Source organism: Pygocentrus nattereri, chromosome 3 (assembly GCF_015220715.1).
Source record: "Pygocentrus nattereri isolate fPygNat1 chromosome 3, fPygNat1.pri, whole genome shotgun sequence".
NCBI lineage: Eukaryota > Metazoa > Chordata > Actinopteri > Characiformes > Serrasalmidae > Pygocentrus > Pygocentrus nattereri.
Genome location: NC_051213.1, coordinates 24,213,486 through 24,235,418, shown reverse-complemented (window position 1 = coordinate 24,235,418; position 21,933 = coordinate 24,213,486). Strand labels below are relative to the sequence as shown.

Genomic DNA, 21,933 nt, shown 5'->3' with positions numbered 1-21,933 from the left:
CTTGTATTCATTTTTTAAATAATAAGTTTCTGTGTTTAGAATTTGAGTGCCGACTATTGGCAGAGGTTTTGCCAAGCATAAGGCTTCCTCTGATGACGAGGGGGAAAGGTTTCATGTTCCTAGCATTTAGTGACCTTCCCAATGAGGCAGACAGATGTGGAGGGAATATATAATATTGGACTGTTGTTAAGTAACAGTTCAGAAGGTCTCTTTTAAGGTTCCATTTGAAGGGTTGGCCTCATTTAGTTCACTCTCTACTTCTCTCTCCGGCTCACAAACTGTGCTGTAAAATGCTTTTGTAAAGAATATCAGATGAACCAGTTACTTTGAATGCACACACCTCAGGGTTAAAAGCTGTTGCCTCAGTTGTTTCAAATAATATTCATACTGCGTTAAGGCATGAATACTAAAATTCCAAATGTATACATCACCACTAACACATTAAATACCTAGTAGTAACTGAACTCTTAAAACTGCAGTTGTTTTTAGATGCAGTTAGGGCTGAACGATTAATTGTTTTTATTTGAAAATAATTTACGATAGAATTTTCATTTCACAAGAGCTGCGGTTTGAGTTAAATGTTACATTATTCATCGCTGTCTTGACAATTTATAAACAGCTTCACCTAATAACACAGAGCTTGGGAAATACTAGTTTGGCATGTTCAAGCCTCAAATTTATCGTAAAATTATTCAGAAAAATTAGTTGTTTAGCCTAATATGCACCCATATGAAACATTAAATATTCAGCATTTAAAGTTTCTAGTATTACTTAAATTTACATTTTCTTGCTTGAAGCTCAAGAATTATACCTGAGTACGTCATACTGTCATCCTGTTGTTCTTCCTTTTAACCTGCCTTTAAGTTAAAATAAGCTTTGAATTGTGACATCTATTTTTGTGTTTGCTGCCTGCATCTTTGTTTCAGTTTTCATCTCCCCATGACTTGGTTGGTTAAAAGACCAAACTTGAGTCTTTCTTTACACCTGTTTCAACCCCTAGCTTTGCTAGATGTGACATAACCTATAATTATTCATACATGTCATGCATCTATGTATACAAACTACTTGTAATCATCTGTAAAACTGACATAATTGAGTAAAATATGCTCAGCTGGACACACCTTTCTATGACGCAGGCAGAAAACAAACACTGCAAAACAAAGTAGCTTAGTGACTGAGAGAGAAATAGAAAGAGACAGAGGAGGACTAGACCTGTGGTTTATTTGAGAATTGGGCCTCTCCTTTGTGCGAATGTCTTCAGGTGTGTTTTAGGTTGTGTGTGAGCTGAAATCACTTTTTTGTTTTTCTCTGTTCTGTAATGTCTAGAAATACTTAGAAGTACTTCTTGGCATTGAAAGAAAGGGAAATGTACATTAGTGTATCAAGATTTTTCACTCAAGTTGTTTTGGAAAGGTACTTTTTCTTCTGTTTGAATGATAGTTTCACCCAAGTAAAAATGCTTGTACTTGAGTATAGGTGAAATCAGACACATACACAAAGGTGTAGATAGGACAGTGACAATATTTTGTCCTTAAAATACATTCAGATAGTACACTGTCACAAAAAAAATGCCTGTCGTCCTCTTGTTTCAAAAGGCACACATGTGAACAGTTGTATTTGGGCTGTGTTACAATTAGCCGTGTGAATTTAGAGAGAAGTTTCGCTACTGACATTACTGTAGTACTTCACTGTCAAGAGGGCTGTTCACTTTCCATTGTTTGCATGCAGCCCTAAAGACTTCTCAGTGAGTAGTCAATTAGGACCTGCTTTTGCGTCACAGGTAGGTCTCTACTTGCGTAACTTTGTTCCAGTGGTTGAGCTGCTGCAGTCAGACTGCAAATATGTGCTCCTGCATCTTATCAACTAGAACAGCCTGATGTATGACCTACAATAAGGAAATATTGGCCTACTAACATCACACAAGCAGTGGGGTTACCATGGAAAGTATGAAAAGTCCATTGCTTCTGAAACTTGCTGATACTATACTGATTTTTTCTTTATTTATATGGAGGGCGCCTCAAATATCAATGCCTCTGTATGAATTCATTCTGCACTTTTTAGAACAATTGTATAAGATTCTTAATGCCTATGCTATAAACAGAACATTGTAAAGACAACATATACTGGTAGATAATGAATGTTGTGGGTTTCATATCATTTCATGTCAAAGACATATAAAGTAACAAACAAAAGAGCTTCTCCTGTAAGCTTGTGTGTGTGAGATCTGTGGAGTTGCTGTTTTCCCTCTTTGAAATCCCATGGAAGCAGTGAGTTCCTGAGTCATAGCAACCTCACACATGTGATGGTAGAGCAAATTTAAGAGGGGAATAAGGAACTTCTTCTTTGTGAAAAGGGGGATTTGACATGCAATGGGTCCTCAGCTTATTCTCTATTATTGACTAGAGACTGAATTATGCGTTGAAGCCCATGAAAAGCTAGGCCTTTATCTCTCGCAATTCAAGATGCATGACACAATAACCTCAAACTCTAATTAAACACCACTCGAGGATGAGTGTAAAGCAGAGTACTCAGTGACATTACATCCAGTTCTGTTTAGTCATGGCTATTTACAGCTTTACTTTGCACCGTGATGTCAATCTTGTGACATTCTCCTGCTCTGTTGTCATTCCGTCAAGACAGATGTGGATTCTTACCAGTGGCCCACAACTCTTCCTAACTGATGAGAGTATAACAATAAATAAATGAATAAATAAATTCATACATACATATATACATACATTCATACATACATGCACCTCACTGCATACTCACATTGAAATGTCTGCCTTACAGATCATTAAATATGACAAGACACTTTGGCAGAATACCCACTGTTAGGTTTATTAGACTCAGAAAACACTTCCAAACACAATAAAAGACTGATTCAGCCTTCAAGGCTCTTACTAATTGAATCTGTGAAACGTAAGCAGGACTACAATCATGCATACAATCATGCATAGGTTGTCATTTTTAATTCAGGAAGCCATGTAGACTAAAGACAAATTCAGGCAACTATGCTGAGTGCTTGGTCTGTTTGAGCTGTATGGGCTTTGAATACTTAAGGTGTGATCAAATAAAGGAAAATCTATCCCCACCCAAAAGACTCATAGCTCCTGCTCCTCTAGTACACACAGGTTCAACACCTGCTCTATCAATGGATTATTAACAAACAAATAATCAATAACATACACCCTGAAACTTCTTATGATTTAGAGATGTTATGAAGTGCTCTCATAAGCATTTTTAAACTGAAAAGTGTATTTTGTAGTAGCATTTGATCACTTAGTAATCACTCACTTCAGTCAGTGTCATATCTTTACTGAGCAGCACCTGTGTTTATGATGAGGTTATGAGTGCTGAGTGCCATTTGTTTTACTCCCTTTCAAATGTGTTCTAATTCAGACCAGGCCAGGGTCATCTCCGACACAATCTGCTTGCCTCATGCCAGGTTTTTTATAGGCCGGTGACGAAGGTGCTGCATATTGCCACCTGTTCATCCCCTTAGTGGGGGCCACGTTTTCCACACTGCTTAACCAAAGGGTGCTGTTGCAGCTGAAACTGGTTAACACCATGGAATGTGAAAGGGATCCCCCAAATTCACATCAAACAAGTGCAATAAATAGTAGTCAATTCTTAAATTATCTGTTTAATCTCTCTCTCTCCTGCTCGCTCTCTCTCTCTCACTTATAGATATAGGTAGTAACTACAGTTAAATTTACTCAGTTACACTGTCAGAAAAAAAGGTACTGTGCAGGTACATTTTTCATTAATCAAGGTACAAACAATGATTTAAAGGCCCAGTTGTGTACATTATATAAGTTTTTGTTTCTGTAGAAAAGGTGCATATACTAATGGTATGACACTTATTTTCTCTACCTAAAGGTACTAAACATGTAGCCTTGAGGGTACCACCCCAGTGCCCATTTAATGCCATTTTTCTGAGATTGTACATGTAATCAGGTACAGTTTTTTGTCATTGTACTTCACTTTACTTGTGCATGGGTTTAGGCTTCTCTACTCACCTCTGCACAAATATGGTTGGTTGTATCCTCCACGTAAGCAGACTGGGTTTTGATTCTCCACCCAGGCAAGCACAGCACACTACCCCAATAAGAGTCCTTGGGCAAGTCCTCTGAGGTAGGCTATATTTGACTACCTTTGTAATATAAAATGTTTGTCTGCCAAATGTGTAAATAGAATGTCACATATAATATTTCATTTTATCTAACAATATGTAGAGTGAATTCCTCTGTCCATTGACATTTCAAACAAACTGTACACATTTTATTATGATCCAGTCCATGCCTGGATAAAGTATGGCAGCACTGTTGCAGAAGAGCAGCTTTTTCTATTTCCTGAGAATTTCAGTGTTTTAGACATGCACAGCTGTGTTCTGCTGGATTCTGTTAACTTCACAGCAGTTTGCCTAGGGCCATCATTTTCTCTCATTTTGTTTTTTTTATTTGGGATGTCATTCCAAACAGCAGATTCTCAGCTGTAGTCTGCCCAAGGCTGGTCTTGCCTCTACCAAACATACGGTCCTTGCCACAAAGCTCAGCAGCTCATTTAATTATGTAGTCATAGTTAGGATGGAGTGATTTACAGTCCCAGTCTCCGAAGAGAAATATAAAAATACACTTACATAGCAGTCGTTTGATGTAAGAATTGTTCTGGAGTCTGAACCTCAATAAAAACATGTCCACGTAGGCACTGTGTTTCGCTAAAATGCCTTATTCTTTTCTAACCTCTGATTTCTGTTATTTTCCATCTCATATCCAAAAACCATCACACTGTTTAAACATGCTGCAGCAATGTAGGATTTGCAGAGTGCTCTGCAACGTAAAGGTTGATTACATGAGCACATGAGAAATTCCTAATGGAAACACACACATGATAATGTATCATGAGTGGAAAAAGCCACAGCTAATGTATCTTGAGTGATAAGCTAGTCAATTCTTATCACACTGTTAAACTTAACCAAATCAAATAAAAACTGATTTTATTTCTGGACCAAACTTTTGTACGCATACAAACACACACACACACACACACACACACACACACACACACACACACACAGTATATATGTATATATATATATATATATATATATATATATATATATAGCAGTGAGAATACAAAAATAGAATCTATACTAATGTATAAGTCAACGTAGTAAAATCCTACTTCACTAAGCTATCTATACCTCAAATCAACCACTTTTAGCCACCCTCCCCCCACATAGGATTGCTCAGTTGACTGAGTGCTACAGTTACATAAGGCGAAAGAAAGACTGGCCACCTTTCAAATAGCCTAAACTAATCACTCATATTTTCCTTTTAAATTACGTTTGCAGTGTGTTAAGAGGCCAAACAGACTCGTGCATTCAGAAAGCAGTAGCTAGAAATTTGCTTCGCAATTGTGACTCAGTAAAACATTTTTTCCTTGTTTTCTTTCATATTGAGTGAATTTCCTCCTCAGCACTTCAGCTATAGAGCAAAATCTGTATTGGAAAGAAAAGGAGAGAAGAGAGCTGCTTCGCTTTTCAGGCGCACTGTAAGACTTTCCGAGCTGTCTTAAGGCGAGCGCAGAGCCCTCGGTGCTGAGAATCGGTGTTGAGTGGTAGCTCCTCCACGTGGGCGTATCCAGCACGCCTTTCACACCGGACCAAACGAGGTAACATATGAATAATTCACGATAATCCGACCAATCAGCGCCGACATGTAAATGAGGTTGGTATAAATAGTGCTGCTAGCCAAGTGACCGTTCTAGAAAAGTTGTGAATGAGGGGGAGAGGGCTTTTACTCAGGCTGCTGCAGTTTGTGTGTGTACGATATTAGCGCGTCAGAAGAAGCTCAGCGAGATTAAAAAAGTAAAATAAAAAAAGACTAAAGAAAGAACGCTCAGCTTCTGACCCGCAGCTGAACTGACAGTGCAACTGTTATCCAGTTGAGAGGTGGGAATAAAGACGGCGACACTGCGCAGGAAGCAGAGCAGCGCTGCTGATTTTATTTCTCCTCACCGCCTCTTTCGCCCATCGCCATGTCCCCGGGTGATGCCTCGGAGCAGAGTCGGAGGTTTTGTGTGTTATCCTGGGAGCAGGTGCAGCGTTTGGACTCTATTCTTGGCGAGACGGTTCCCATTCACGGACGAGGAAACTTCCCAACGCTTTCTGTGCAACCTCGACAAATCGTGCAGGTAACATGTGAGCGCCATTAGCCTGAATATGAGACGTAGTTCCATTAGAGCTCCGCCGCTGTTTATTATATGGCTGGATGCAGGTGCTTCTGGCGGTTTCTCGCCTTTTGATGTATTGTCACTATTTTTAAACTGCGTTAAATATGGCTGATTCTCAAAGCTAGTCTTTCGAAACCCTGTTTATATGGTGTACCTAACGCTGCTGTTTCATTTCTAATGTAATTCCCCTCAGCTGCAGACTCGGTCCTGCTCTCTTCTGAGCCGCCCCCAGTAATAGAGATTATCATTAAAGTCCGTCTAAGTTAGGCTACAGTACAGCCAGTGCGCAGAAAAATAGAAGGAAAAAACTGTTTCGCGTTTCTAGGATTAGGTAAACGATTTTTAGCCTGGAATGCGCCATGCATAGCTAGTTTTAAGTGCTATGCTAATGACTCAGACGTTCCTGCTACTGCTAAACTGGTCTTGGCCTCTTGGCCATTATCTCGGGCATGATTCCCTGAAGGTTCCTTTGGCTCAGCATCGTAAGGCTCCTGGTAACTATCATGGCGAGCGGGCGAGTTCCCCTGCATCCAGCGTAGCCCCCCATGTCATTTCTATATGCAAGTCATCTGTGTACTTGTTTTTTAGAAACAAGTATCTTGTAGATCTTAGCTCCTCCTCAGCCTAGAAAATGAAACACGAAACTCAAAGATGTTTTTCTTCTCTCTCTACCTACTGGCCTGTACTGGTTTAATCTTTAAAAGATCAGCGCCGACTTTCAGTTCCCCAGTTTGCCATTTCCCTCATTCACTCCATCAGAGTACATTTAATAATACTTTACATGGAGCAAAGAATGGCATGGTTCATATTTTGCCAATATTGATACCCAGTGATGATACTATGTGCTCTTCTTGCTAATCAACCCCCCCCCCCCCAAACACACACACCAGGTTAGTGCGCTCGTGGTCTTTTAGAGATCTACAACAGTGTCAGTTGTCTATAACTAGCTTTGGGAGATGCAGTCAAGAAAGGAAACATGCTTTGATTGTGCTGAGTAAATCAGGCCCTGGAATAAACAGTCTTATGATTCATTTTCTGTCAGTCTGTTTCAGAACACCCCATCTGCCAGCGCAGACTGAGTTTCAGACAGTGATCTGTGCTTTGAACCGAAAGAAGTAACTCACAAATACAACCTTTAATTACACATATGATAAAATGAAAGCTGATGGACCATTGCTTTCAAGCAGTCAAAAATCATTATTCCATTAACAGTACGGTTAATGTCTAATCAGATTAGACTTTTTTGTGGGAAAAATATGCCCTGCTCCTTAATTAGTGTTGAGTTACGACATTTCAGTGACTGTAAAACTCTGTGATGTTGGATTACTCAGCATGTGAATATGCCCTTTGGACAGCTTCAACAGTTTCCTAAGTTAATGTAACTATCTGGCCTTTGACCCCATGTACCTAAAGGAGGTATAGACAGACAGTGAGAAGATAACACAATATTTAGTAGAAACATTGCTGTTAATTCTAGTGCATTTTCAGCCGGTAGGGTTAAAATGAATGCTGATACTTTTTTTCCTTTAGCTTTAAAGAAACAGTGGCAAAAGAAGTGATAATACAGACACTTTTTTCAGAGCTGTCGTTTCACAAAGAATGCATGAGTAAACTTAACTGTGATTAAAATATACTTAAATAAACTTTAAATGTGCTTAAAATGTTCTTCAGAACATACACTTGCCCAGATTACCATCACTGTTGAAATAAAATTTCCAAAATAGTAACTTTACAGAAGAAGGAAAGACGTTCTGAGCTTTAACACTGAGTTAACACAGTAATACTTTATTCTAAGTAATTTTGGAACATTTCTACTGGCTTGTTCATCATGAAAGTCTGACACAGTGTAAGTGGCACCTGGTCTTTTCAAATTTGGTAAAGAATTGAAAGTAACAAAAATGGCGATATAAGGTTTTGTTCTGGCAGCGGCCATATACATTCTGCAATGTACTGCACTTCTAAAAATAGAAGTGCCAAAAAAAAGGCACCTTGAAGTGATGCCATAAGGACAGGGATGAGGCCTTTTGGTCCTGGAGGGCTTTAGTTCATACAGTTTGGTGTTTTCCTGCTCAAACTCACCTGGCTCAACTCAGCGGGTAATTGCTAGGTTTAGTAGAGAAATCTCCAAACTTTGCAGTACCCCTGCCCACAGTTATCATCTGTGCCATAAAAGAACCACTTTTACTTCCTTAAAATTAGCTTTTAATATATTGTTATTTAAATAGACAGTTTAGGCAAATGAGATGTGCAAGTGGGAAGAATATTTTAAATGTTAAAGAACCTTCACAAAGTATAAATACTTATGTTTTTCAGCTAAAATGGAATGTCCAAGCAAAGATCTATTTAGGAAACATATTTTTAATGTGAGTGGGAGTATTTATTTATATACTTACTTACTTAAGGATATGTTCAATTTGTTACAGCCATGCATTACTGAGCTGAGATATTGAATTAGGTTTTATTTTGATAATAATACAGCAAACACCATTTCCCTGCTCTGCCATACCCTGTGCGTAATCTTAGTACAAAATCATGTACGCTAGTTTCACAGAAGAGCACACTGCACACTGTGAAATGAAAGTAAAACAGATTCATATTAACATTGCTCAGGTGTTTAAATGATCATGTAATGAAGTACCTGCAGGCGTGTTTTTAAAAAGGTCTAATCTTTGATGCAGCCGCAAACAGCAGCAGTTGCTGACAATAAAGAAAACCTACTATACCTGCTCTTTGAAATATGATTATAGTGCTTCAGGCTAAGACATGCCATTTATTGTGGGTTCACCCTTTGCATTTTTTCCACAGTCACAGCTTGGCCTAACATGTAAAAATAGCAAACCAATGATCTGACTGTGAGACGTTTTTCCGTCTGGCTGATGCTAATGTGACAGGGCCATGGATGAGGCATAAGGCTTATACATCATTAATGTGTTTCATTGAAACAGCTTTCAGGGCACAAATAGTCTGGTATCATTGGTAATAAGAATATAAGATATGCTGAGTAAGATACACTCATGCAGTGCTTCTGTAGATCAAATCTAGGATTTCTTTCTCTCTGACCTTTTTCCTGCCTGCTCTATTTTTCTGCCATGTCTTTAACCTTTCTGTACTTAGTCAGCCTGTCAAACAGCCAACACTGCATTTGGGAGGGAGCACAAACCGCCCAGCATCAGTCAGGGCAGTAGGACCACAGCAATGTGCTGCTGCCCTCTAATTTTCTTCCTGCTGGCTCAGAGTGCCTCTCAGTATGAGGAAGGGAATACAGGCTGCCTGTGATGATCTTAATTCCTCTTGATCATAGACAGATTTAGCTCATATTAACCCATGACCTTCTGACTCAGTATCTCACAGCAAGTCATCCTTTTCTTTTCAAAGATTCTGTTAAGTGTGCTCTTTTTGTGTTGAGCTCTTCACTTAAACACATGTGTTATTGATGGAAACAAACAGTGGCCATTCTTTTTGATGACCTCGGGCTGCTTGCTAAAGGTATTCTGGGTCATGTTTGCTTGCTAAAGGTCTCGGTGTGTGGGAGTGTTTGTAAGTGAACTTGTTGATCCAGGGAAAGTTTTACCAGTAATGTACCTCTTTTACATGCGTAGGCTGTATTGGGAACATGGAGAATCTTGCTCAGTTGTAGTGTCCATGTGAATGAGCACAGGAGCTCTCATAAAGATGGATCTAGTATGTTGATGTGGACATTGAGGTCATGGTAATTTGATGGAGTAGTTAACTTGTCAGTGTCGCAAAATGGGTCAGATGGCATACCGGTATCGATTGGTATCGGGCAGACAGAAGCAGACAATGTTGTATTGTTGATATGATATTGGAGGAAGAAAAAGATGCATTAGATCCAAACCTGAAAGAAGCCTGTTTTCAAAATTGCTGTTATTAACTGTATATGTCTTGTAAAGTGCTCTTGAAAAATGTTTGGGTAGTTTAAGCATGTCAACCTAGTTTTAGGGGCCTGATTACACCTTGCATGCATGTGTTTTCAGCGATCATATTTTGATTTCATTTGAGTGCATAAAAAGTCAGGTGTAAACCCACCCAGAATGTGGTGTGATTGGATTACGATTGGATCACTCAAACCACATTTGGAGGTTAGAGACAGATCTTGATTACATTTTACCCAAGTGTAAATGAGTTTTAATATCTGTATACAGTTAAATTTGTGGAAAACTGCCTACCAAGTGCTGATTAACAGGTGAGAGTTTGAACAAAAGATGGAGGATACATGAGACCAGAGTTCTCCAAACAAAAAACCTTCTTGCACTCTGGGCCAAGGAAAAAGTCCCAGTCAAGCTTTTCAACTCTTAAAAAGTAAACAAAAGTAAAATGGCAACAAAATGTGTTGATATGCTTTTAATCTGGGGAAAGCAAAATTAGAGCCCATCTGGTCACTAAACTGCACCCTTAGTGCAGTTATAAACAGAATCCAGTCAGATGTGATCTGGACACAAATACAAGGTGTAAACAGGCACTTAGATACTAAACATAAGTGAAGCACTTCAATTAAAATAGCTCATTTTAAAGCTTTGCAGTTTTTAAAGAAAAATATCCGATTGCTGTTCACTGGTAATCAAGGTTTCAATATTAGTATCAGTATCTGGAAAGAAATAAGTTGTGTTGTGCCATTTCTAGTCACATTTGATTAGCTTAGTAAAGTCAGTAAGGCCAGCTTTACGCATTTAAAAAAAAAAATGTTTAGTCCACAGGCTTGTTAGCAAGCTGTTTGGAGTATTTCCTGTCTTATTTTGTATATGTGAGTATTTATTGATTACTTAATTTTATTGTTGAACATTAATGTTTGTTGTCGTTCTAGGTTGTACGAGCACGGCTTGAGGAGCGAGGAGTTACTGTAAGAGACGTAAGGCTGAACGGCTCTGCTGCCAGTCATGTTCTGCACCAGGACACAGGACTTGGCTACAAGGACTTGGACCTGATCTTTGGAGTTTCGCTGTCTGATGACCAGGCCTTTCATTTGGTTAAGGACGTAGTTCTGGATAGTCTTCTTGACTTCCTCCCTGAAGGGGTCAGTAAAGAACGAATCACAGCACTTACTCTGAAAGAGGCTTACGTGCAGAAATTGGTGAAGGTTTGCAATGACACTGACCGCTGGAGCCTCATCTCCCTCTCCAACAACACCGGCAAGAACGTGGAACTTAAGTTTGTGGACTCTCTGAGGCGGCAGTTTGAGTTCAGCGTGGACTCTTTTCAGATAGGCTTGGACTCGCTGCTGCTCTTTGACCGCTGTTCAGAGACACCAATGTCTGAGAGCTTCCACCCCACTGTTTTGGGGGAAAGTGTTTATGGAGACTTTGAGGAGGCTCTCAGCCATCTTTGTGAAAAAATTATCGCCACACGCAGCCCTGAGGAGATCCGGGGAGGCGGCCTTTTAAAGTACTGTCACCTTCTGGTTCGAGGTTTCCAGCCCAGGTCAGAGACTGAGATGAAATCGCTCCAGCGCTACATGTGCTCACGGTTTTTCATTGACTTTTCTGACATCAGTGAGCAGCAGAGGAAGCTGGAGGCCTACCTCCAGAACCACTTTGCAGGCATGGAACACAAGCGCTATGACTGTCTAGTAACACTGTACCATGTGGTCAACGAGAGTACGGTGTGCCTGATGGGACATGAGAGGCGTCAGACGTTAAATCTCATTTCCATGCTTGCGCTGCGGGTGCTGGCTGAGCAAAACGCCATCCCCACTGTCACCAACGTCACATGCTACTACCAGCCTGCCCCTTACGTCCGGGATATTAATTTCAATAACTACTACATAGCACATGTGCAGCCACTGATCCATACCTGCAGTAACTCCTACCAGACTTGGCTGCCCTGTAACTGACCCACAGACCTTGCATCCAAAAGAGAGAACCTTTTGTGTCCATCCCACCCACCTTCCTGAGAGGTGATATGCAGGCACAGTGAAAAGCCCAGTGGTTTCAGTCTCCACTATGAAAAACAAATTCAATTAAAAACAGAAGGGAAAACAAGTGACTCTGAGGTGGACTAATCATTTACTGCTGTATGAGCCAATTCTAATGCATATTCTATTGCAGTCTCAGATGTGTTTTGCTGTGGATGTGGGTCTTCAAATGTAGCAGTTATTACGGCTTGGATTTGCAGCATTTTTTCTGTCCATATACCATGTATACAATGCTTTAAACCTAAAAAGACTATGGGACTTTTTTTTTTTAACAAAAAGGCTGCATTTTTGAGGCAACAAGTTATACATTTCTTTTCCCTTTTGCCTGACTGTGGTTTCAATCAGCCTCTGTTTTCCTCTTTCAGTTGTTTAAAGGACCAAAGACATTTTATTTTTGTGAAGAAGGGAATGTTTATTGTAATTCCAAGTGCCTAAAACAAAACCGATGCACAAAAAAGTGAGAACGTTGTGCTCTCAAGATTTTCTGTCTCCTACATCAAAAGTAAGTCTTTATTTTTCAGGGATGGAGGCATGTATTTTCACGTAATAAAAAACAAACAAAACCTAAACTCACCCTGAAGTGTAATCTTTCTTTCTTTAAAGTAAATGCTTCATTGTGGTACAGATGGGGAAGCTTTTCACCAACAACAAATACACTTGGTAAGCTGTGGCACAGTTATGATCTGAATGTGTACACTTTTCAGCTGAGGCAATGGATCCATTACAGGACGAGGACCTGACCCATAAGGACCCTTTCTAATGCACAATGGCTTCTCTTTTTGCTGTGATGCTAAGGCCGCCAACAAAAGCCTTTTTGTTCACCCACCCATGTTAGAATCAGAATCTTGTTTCCTTCCAATTAATGCCATACTTGTGTAAAATCATGTAAGACACTGGCAAGGTGGCTCATTCAAGAGCAACACTTATTTGACTGAACTTGCTGCAAAGAGTCCACAATGGTAGCAGTACTGAAATATATTTTTTGAAGCATGCAAGCCTGAAGTTCTTCCTGTTTGAATAGTTCCAGTTTGTGGGTCAAACAGGTAATGCAGAAACACATTACAGGTGTACATACCTGTACTATACTGCTTCCTTATGTAGTCACTGCTGAATAATTTGTTTTTTTTGCATCAGGGTGCGACTTTAATGTCCAAGTCTCATTTGAGTATAGTATGCCAACAGTATGGCATGTGTTTTAGGACACACCTCTACATTCTAGGAAGAGCAGAAGTTTCCTGTTAAGAGCAAAGCTAATATTCCGGTTGCTGATATCTCATTGGAAAACTCAACACTCCACTTTGTCATTTAGCCTGCTTTTCATAAAGAGGAAAATGTACAGTGTAGTGTAGAAAACTACTGCTCAGTAAGTTTGTCAAATCCAAAAAGTTTTGCTGTTACAACCTGCCCCACTACAGGAATAGGTTGTAACAGCAGGTGGAGTATGAAGAATTTCTTCTGAAATTAAGAGCAGAAAACAAAAGAAAAATCCTAATACTAAACATTTTAATCTACACCAAACCTTTTGAGTTTAAGAAAGAGAGGCGGTTGATGTAGGTGCACAGTCAAATTTTCATTAGCGGTTGTAGTTTGCTTTACCTGAGTGGGATCATGTAAAAATGTGAGGTGGCCCGGTAGACTTTGGTCAATATCCATACAGCACATTGTGCACAGTACAGAGGGTGTTACCACCTACTCAGTGTTAGAGTTCTCCCTGATCTGCCCTATTATTCAGTTAGCATGCAAGTGTTAAAATGTTTCAGAATTATGTTTGAAAGAAGCAACATAGGTAATTACCATGCTTTTGTAGCTGTGAACAACCATGACATACTTAAATGACCGTAAAATAATTGAATTACTTTGAACAAAACAGTAAACTGTAGATAAAAGGAGACTATGTACTGTTTGTTTATCGGAACAGTGGGAATAGAAGTGGAGCCTCTCCAGACATTCGGGTTTGAATAACACTCTACAGACCCTGGTAATTTGTACGGTAGTGAAATGAATGCTGGCTACAGGATTAATATAGACTCAGACAATAGAAATTGTCTGAGAGACTAATTGGAACATGCAGCAGCAAAATGCCAAACATAAGGTTTCATTCTGAGTTCAGTGAAATGCCCCATAATGATGGGTCCTGTGTACCAACTGAACTATTATGAGAGTATTTGTCAGCACAATGTGCTGCAAAAAAAGTAAGTAAATGTATACTGTCCTTGAACAGGGGAAATTTAAAATCAAATTTAAATGTTGGGTTTGTAAAATTACTGGCTATGTCATATAAGTAGATTTAGATATCTGGATGAAGTTTTAACAAGGTTTTAAATACTTTCCTAGTACATGTGTTCTCTTTGAACAAATTTCTTCGACTACATGAAAATTATTATTATGCTTTATATAGAACTCAGCTGACTGGTTTCTAGGGCCTGTGGTGTCCTGTTTAGAGCAGACACGTACAGCATGCTACACATGTGCTCCTGGAGTTGTGTGGTGAAATGACATCTGATGGATGATAAAGGACATTGCAATACTGTGGAGTGATATTGGTGTCAAAACTCTAAGCCCATTTTTATTTTTTATTATTTAAAAATAAAACACATTCAACTAAACAAAAACAAAAAACGATGAAAATATATCTAAAGCACTCACGCCAAATTTATTAGTCTGATGTACTGCTATCATGGCAGTGGATTATGATAATCAGACGGTTTTCAATAAAGCCTGTGGTGAAATGAACATGAACCTTTAAATGTTTTGTAACACTTTGATAGGGTGCTCTAATTGTAAAGCAATAAATGGTTATCAGACAGTGATAGCAATTAAAAGCTTTGTTGATGAGATGATGAGTTTGGACTTTTCCTTTTCGCTCAGAATAGTTTGAGGGTCTTGTGAAACACATGAATGTCTCACGGTGCTTTCATTTAGGTGATAGACAAAGGGAAAGAGTGGTAACAAGTCATAATGAATCTACTGGAGAAGATTGAATGTCACATCCATAAAGTAACTCTAGTTTATTTTCAGCCTGTACGTTATGGCAGCCTTTTTTAGGGGGTTGACAGGGCAGCAGCTGCTGTGGTAGAGAGTCTGGAGCGCACTTGGCCGCTTATTCCCTGGTGTCAGGCCTTACATTATTAGATAAGCTCTAAATATACTCACCCAGTTAGGAGGCTGACGAGGGTCACAGAGTGCTTGTAAAAAATACTGCCGCTACATCTGATGGTTCTGTCATTTGTGCTATTAATGTCACTGGATATTTTCTTCTTCCAGTTCTTTCAGCGGTTTACGGTATTGCCACATGTTAAGACATATTTAGACATCAATAGGATATATTCCAATCAAGTGTCGCACAATTTTATTCAGAATATAAGTTTAATTCTACTTTGCAATCTCCTACTGAGCAATTTTAAAAATAGGTGTATATATGTGAGGTTTATTGGAAAGTAAAGTAAACTATATTAGAAGGTTTATTAGAAAATAAAAATACACACAAAATATATTAAGCAAGAATTTGACAAGCAGACACATTTTTGGCAGAGCTGGATGGTTCATTTCTCTCCATGTACTCCTGTTTGGGTTATGCAAGTCTGAGCTGTTTCCTCTTGAACAAAAGTGTTCTTCTCCTCATCTTTAGTGCTCAATGAACTACTGAGAGAGGAGTGCAAACAGTGAGCAAACAGAAAAAAGTGTATATATGTATACACACACACACTCACACACACACACACACACATATATATATATATAATTGTAGATGCATCAAACTGGCTCAAAAGTCAAAACTATTGAGTCAAAAATTATTTCAGACCTTTAATGTTAGACTAAAATCCATTTGTTTAAGTGACTCTATACTTTATTCATGTTTTTTTATTGTCTAGAAGAGGCATTTTCGCTTCACTAACTGACTGAAGGATGAACTTTGTTAAAACACACATTTGTGAGCAGCCATCAGCTGGCTCAGTTCGCTAACTAGTTAGCGTTAGCTTGCAAGCAGTGTAGCATGGGCAGCTGCAGAAAGGAGGGGCAGCTACAGGTAAGATAAACACCACAGCTGTGATTCACTCAGCTGTGAATTTGATGCTACTGTAACATTTGAGCCATTTAAGAGACATTCTTTAGACTTTTATATTGCAGTTTTACAGTGAATCATAAGTACTTTTTTCAGGCCTGTGATATTAATTATGGAGTTGTTTAGCCTGTTAGCTAGCTGAACAGCCTAGTAATAGTTAAAAATATAAAAAGTTGCCAGTTCCTCAGTTTAAACAGAAACTGGTTAGTTCATGCATATACACTGTAATCCAATGCGAGCAGCATTAGAGTCAAAGAGGGTTTTTTGTGATGTTGTGCAGTAATAACAGAGTTTAATTGCTGTGAGACTGTCATAGTTGTGTGTATATCGTAGATTTTACAACGGCTTTGAATGCGGCTCAGTCAATCAGATCTTGGGACTAGGACTACTCGTTTTATAAGTAGCTTTTCTTTACTTCCCTGTGGGGCTGTGTTCATATACAGCATTGGGATGTAATGGAATTCAAGTATTCAAAATGCATATTCAGAATACAGAAGCTAAGTATATCTATTCTCTCCAAGTTATATATATTTTAAGGTAGTATTTAGAAAAAAAGTTACTGTTTTAATTTTAGGAGAATACTTTTAGAATACTTACTAAAAATTCACTCTTCTAAAAAACACCATCAGTGCTTGTTTATTAAGAATTTTAAAATCAATAAATGTAGCAAACATGCTTATTAAACAAAGCCTGAAGAAGAGCCTCAATTAATGACTTCTTTACAAACACAGTTTTCTGAGTAGACTGATAAATCACTGTGATGAGTCAGTTATTTATCTCATCATTACAGAGCTCTTAACTCCTGCTTGAGTGATAATGGGAGCATTTATATATATATATATATATATATGTGTGTGTGTGTGTGTGTGTGTGTGTGTGTGTGTGTGTACAGCAAATTGAACAATATCTACAAAAAATGAACCTTTATTTGAAGTACAACGATTGAAATTATTATCTTATTGTGAGATGATTTTTTTCTCAAAACTATGTTTGAGAAGAACATGGCAAAGGATCTGAGACCATTCCTCCATTCAGAGCCTCTACAGATTCTTCAGAATCCATGCTTTAGTTACTCTCCTCTTCAGCTCATCCAACATGTTTTCTTTGGGGTTTAGGTCAGCAACTGGGATGACCATGGCAAAACCTCAATTCTGTGGTCACTGAATTATTGTTGTGTTGACTATGAGGTGTGCTTTGGATCATTGTCCTGCTGGAAGATCAAACCATGACCCAGTTTCAGCTTCCTGACTAAGGCAGTCAGGTTTTGCTTTAATGTCTGCTGGGACTTGATGGAGTCCATGATACCATGTACCTGAACAAGGTGTCTAGGGTCTTGAAAGAAAAACAGCCCAACAGCATCACAGATCCACCACCATACTTCACAGTGGGGATGAGGCACTTTTCTGCATGACTATTGTTGTGTCTGTACCAAAGTCACCTCTGATTTTTGTTGCCAAAAAGCTCTATTTTGGTCTCATCTGACCATAGAATGCAGTCCCACTGAAAGTTTCAGAAGCATTTGGTGAACTGTAGGGGCTTGAGTTTATTGGTTCTTGACAGCAGAAGCTTTCTTCTGGGAAAAGAAAGCTTCTGCTGTCATTCATATCATCTCCAGTTGCTTTAAACTTCTTCCTTATTGCCCTGAAAATGGAAATTGACAGCTATAACTGTTTAACTATTATCTTTAAGCCATTTCCTTATTTGTGCAGCTAAAACCTTTTTATTATACCTCTTTGCTGTATTCTATGATCTTTCTTATAATGATGGATATCTAAAAGAATGTGACCTGTTTGATCTCATATTCTCCAGCAAAATGAGAAGCCATGGTTGACCATTTAAGTGTTCCTAATAACTCAAGTGAACTTTAAATATGAATGGGAATATGTTTCAATTAGATTTCACTCATAGGATTTCACTCTAGTGTTGACAACAATTGTTGCACACATAGATTTGAGAAAAATATTTACTTAATGACTCTGTACTACAGATAAAGGTATTTATTATTATAGATTATTATTATATATTTATTATAAGACATTTATTAATCTTTGTAAGATTAATCTTTTTGTAAGAATGTAAGATCATAAGCAATGAAGAATGTATTTACAGCTTGCTTTTCTCAGGATTCCCAGGAGTGACAATATTTGTGGAGGGCGCTGTATTTATTCATTTTAATATGTTAAACTCAGCACATAAATAATGTTGTGCACTAAAATTTCTAAAAATATACCATACAAAGTCATTAAGTATCTCTAGAGGAACTGTTGACTGAAAATCAACAACATGTAATTTCACTGAGGGTGTTTAAACTTGCAAATGACTATCTATACTTGCAAAGTGTATATCTAGAATCAATAAAAAACCTTATCTACAATCTGGCTGGGCCAGATAAAGCCATGGTTGAACTAAATAAAACAGGTGTGTGTGTATTTTCACAGGAACAGCAACCTGTTCATCTGATATTTCCAGTCTTGTGGGTGTGGATACAGCTGACACGATATTAAACTTCAAGTAATTATTCTGACTCTGTGTGTGCGTTTGTTTGTATAGCCATAGTACCTTTGTTGTCTATTAGGTGCCAACAGCAACATCAACAGAATAAGAACAGAGCAAACAGTATCCTTTAACATAGGGAAACTAAATATGTATCTCTTCTCAGAGGTGTGTTGTACACATCCTCCATTACTTCACACTATGCCATTACTGTGAGTGCTGCCACCTGGACTGCAACCAGAAAAGCCACATAGCAGGAAATCTAGATATTATGTACCATAGTTACCAAAGAGAAATCAAAAGTAAAACCACAGCCTCTTACCAATCTTTACGTCAGTCAAACCCACATAACTTTAGAGCAGACAATGACTGCAGGTTTGACTGATAACTTGAGAACTGGCTGTTTGGGCAAAAATCAGCTGATTCATTATTAACAGGATATTAGATTTATGTGGATATTAATAAGAAGGTAGCAGTTATAGGTAGTTGTATGCAAAAAATTGGGCACCCCTGGCCAAATTACATTCTGTTGATTTTTGTGAAAAGAAGTAATCCTCTGTAGCAAAGACTTAAAGAATAAATATATAACACAAAAATGATATTTTACATTTGCTCAAATTATGATTCTGTAACGGACATTCTGAAATGTCATCAAGAAGAAATGGCAGTTAAAGGGAACTGTGGAAGTCAAGGCAAGATCTAGAAAACTAAAACCAGTCTCAGATAGAATTGTGTGTATGCTGGGCAGAAAGGTAAAGCAAAAACAACATTTGATAGTAAAGGACAAAGGAAGGTTTTGTTGACACAGAAGTGGTGCTGTACCTAGAGCTAGCACAAAAGTGAACAGAAGAGTCATCAGAAGGAAACCTTACATGCAGCCATCCCAAACGCCAACGTTTGACTTACATAACATCTAAGCCATAAGCATTTTTGAAATTCGTGCTGTGGACTGATGAAGTAAAAAAGTGGCCACAGTTACGAAATTATGCTTGAAGAAACAAACTAGCATTTGATTGAAAAAGCACATTGCCAAATTTTAAGCATGGGGGGTTTATCTATTATGGTTTGGTGTTTTATGTGGCAGCCAGTGGCACAGGAAACACTACATGGCTAGATGAGAAAATGGATTTCACTAAATATCAGCAGATTCTGAAAGCAAATGTGAAGCAATCAGTCAAGAAGCTACAGCTAAAGAATCTGGCTTCTACAATAGGACAACGATCCAAAACATCTAAAAATCCACAATGGACTACTTTAAGAAAGACAATCAGAAGCTTTTAGAATGGCTCCCACAGTCCGCTGGCTTGAATATCATTTAAAAATCTGTGGGTAGATCTTAAACATACTGTTCAAGATGGCATGAAAAGTCTTTTAAAAAGAACAGAAAGATTAATGAAAAATGATTAACATATTTTTACAATATAAGTGACTGAGCAATACTGTTTTCAGATTATTTTTTTTAAAGCTTGAGAGGTCACTTCTTTCTACTTTAAAAATCAACAGAATATGCAGACTGACCAGGAGTGCCCAAATTCATGCAACTGTAATGTTTGTCTTGTGAATCTTAGTTATTGCATTAATCTAGAGGGTTGGTGTACATACAGCAAATGTATACATAGTTTAAAAAGATGAGATGCTAGAGCGAAAATAACTCAGTATTCATAATACTGACATTTTTTTTTGATGTGATTTCATAGAGATGAAACTTTTGGTTACTAAAAAAACTTTCAATAGATGGTTCTTTAACCCTTTAAATGACCAGGACCTGTTCAGTCCAGGCTTTAGTTCCTCACTCCTATTACTTAACCCTCTCATCTTTGTATGTGTTTGTTATATTGTTAAATGATGAATTGTGATATAACAACAATAGAACAACAGTTCAACAACAATGGAAACAATGACAACTTTCTACCCATGATTTTTCTAAATTAGAGTGGACAGTGGGACTTGATGTATTGTGTTCATACTAGTTTTTTAGCGCTGCTGCTAAAATTTTACTTTGCAGTGACAGTTTATACAGACAAACATATTAAGATGAAAAATATCATTTTACAGAGTATACAGCACCTGAAGTGCTTCAGTTAATTAACAGTGAAAACATCTCAGAAATTGAAAGCTGGGCTAGTGATGATGGCGATGAAAATGTAGAGAGTTCTAGACTAGACTCTTAAAAATAATGGTCTTTCAAGGGTTCTTTAGAGAACACTTTGTGTGACCAAATGATTTACAGTGTACAGTTACAGATAAGGATAGAAAATAAGTAAAGCACTGGAGTTATTATTCAAAATGCTCTTTAAAGCAGTTTAAGTTCTTAAAAATAATATTTTCAAATATAACCACTAAATCAGTGATCAGCTGGTGAAAGTTTGTTCTCCTTGGTGAACTATATATATATATATATATATATATATATATATATATATATATATATTTTTTTTTTTTTTTTTTTTTTTTTTTCCCATTAAAAAGTTGGACACCATCCATAGACATTTTTAGTTTATGGTCCAAGTTTATGTATATTACAGAGAAGAAAGCAATAATCTTTTATTTTTCTTTTATTCATCTGAAAGGGTTTTACATTTTATTTTGTGACATTTCTCTACATTTTGTTACTGGAAGTACTAAAAACATTTATTTTGATTGAAAAATAATAAGTTGCATAAAAACACACATTCTCTCATTGGCTGGGGGTTAAGCGGTGGGCCACATGAAATTCCCTAATGGGCCAATTTTGGCCCATGAGTCCTGCTTTTGAAGTCCTGATGTAAAGGTTGTATGCCAGCACCCAAAGCACCAAAACCGTACATCCAAGCCACAGACAATTTTGAAACGTTTATTTCTGAGAACAAAGTACAGTGAAAACGGTGTAGTAGTTCTACCAGATGTACTGAGGTAGAACCCAGCTCTTGCTGCATCTGACTATAATATTCTAGCATTGGCAGGCATGTGCTTTAATAGTTTTGGGTAGCGCCTCATGCTGGACCTCAGAAAAATGTCACACTGGGTTTGCAGGCCCATGTGAGACGGAGCTGCAGGTTGGAGAAACAGATGGAGCCTGACTGCAGTAGGTGTTTTTAATTAAAGTTTGTTTTGGTGATCATATGATTTTTACAAGGTGACATCATTCTGTAAGAGTTAAGAGGAAACACATGCCTCTGATGCACTGAATTATGGGACTGACCTGGTGGGCCGACTACAGAATACATAGAGT

The 21,933-nt window shown here is 38.1% G+C and overlaps 1 protein-coding gene across 1 annotated transcript; it reads left to right on the top strand.

The window, feature by feature from the left end:
• Positions 1 to 5,788: 5,788 nt before the first annotated feature.
• tent5ba (terminal nucleotidyltransferase 5ba) lies at positions 5,789 to 12,739 on the top strand. Its single transcript, XM_017724097.2, has 2 exons — positions 5,789 to 6,198; positions 11,060 to 12,739. The coding sequence occupies exons 1-2, from the start codon at positions 6,043 to 6,045 to the stop codon at positions 12,083 to 12,085; spliced, it is 1,182 nt and encodes a 393-aa protein (XP_017579586.1). The 5' UTR covers positions 5,789 to 6,042; the 3' UTR covers positions 12,086 to 12,739.
• The last annotated feature ends 9,194 nt before the right edge of the window (positions 12,740 to 21,933 follow it).

Bases quoted from the DNA above. Each gene is read 5' to 3' on its own strand.
- tent5ba (XM_017724097.2), top strand. From the start codon at position 6,043: ATGTCCCCGGGTGATGCCTCGGAGCAGAGTCGGAGGTTTTGTGTGTTA. The intron at 6,199-11,059 runs GTAACATGTGAG...TTGTCGTTCTAG, and splicing joins AACCTCGACAAATCGTGCAG to GTTGTACGAGCACGGCTTGA.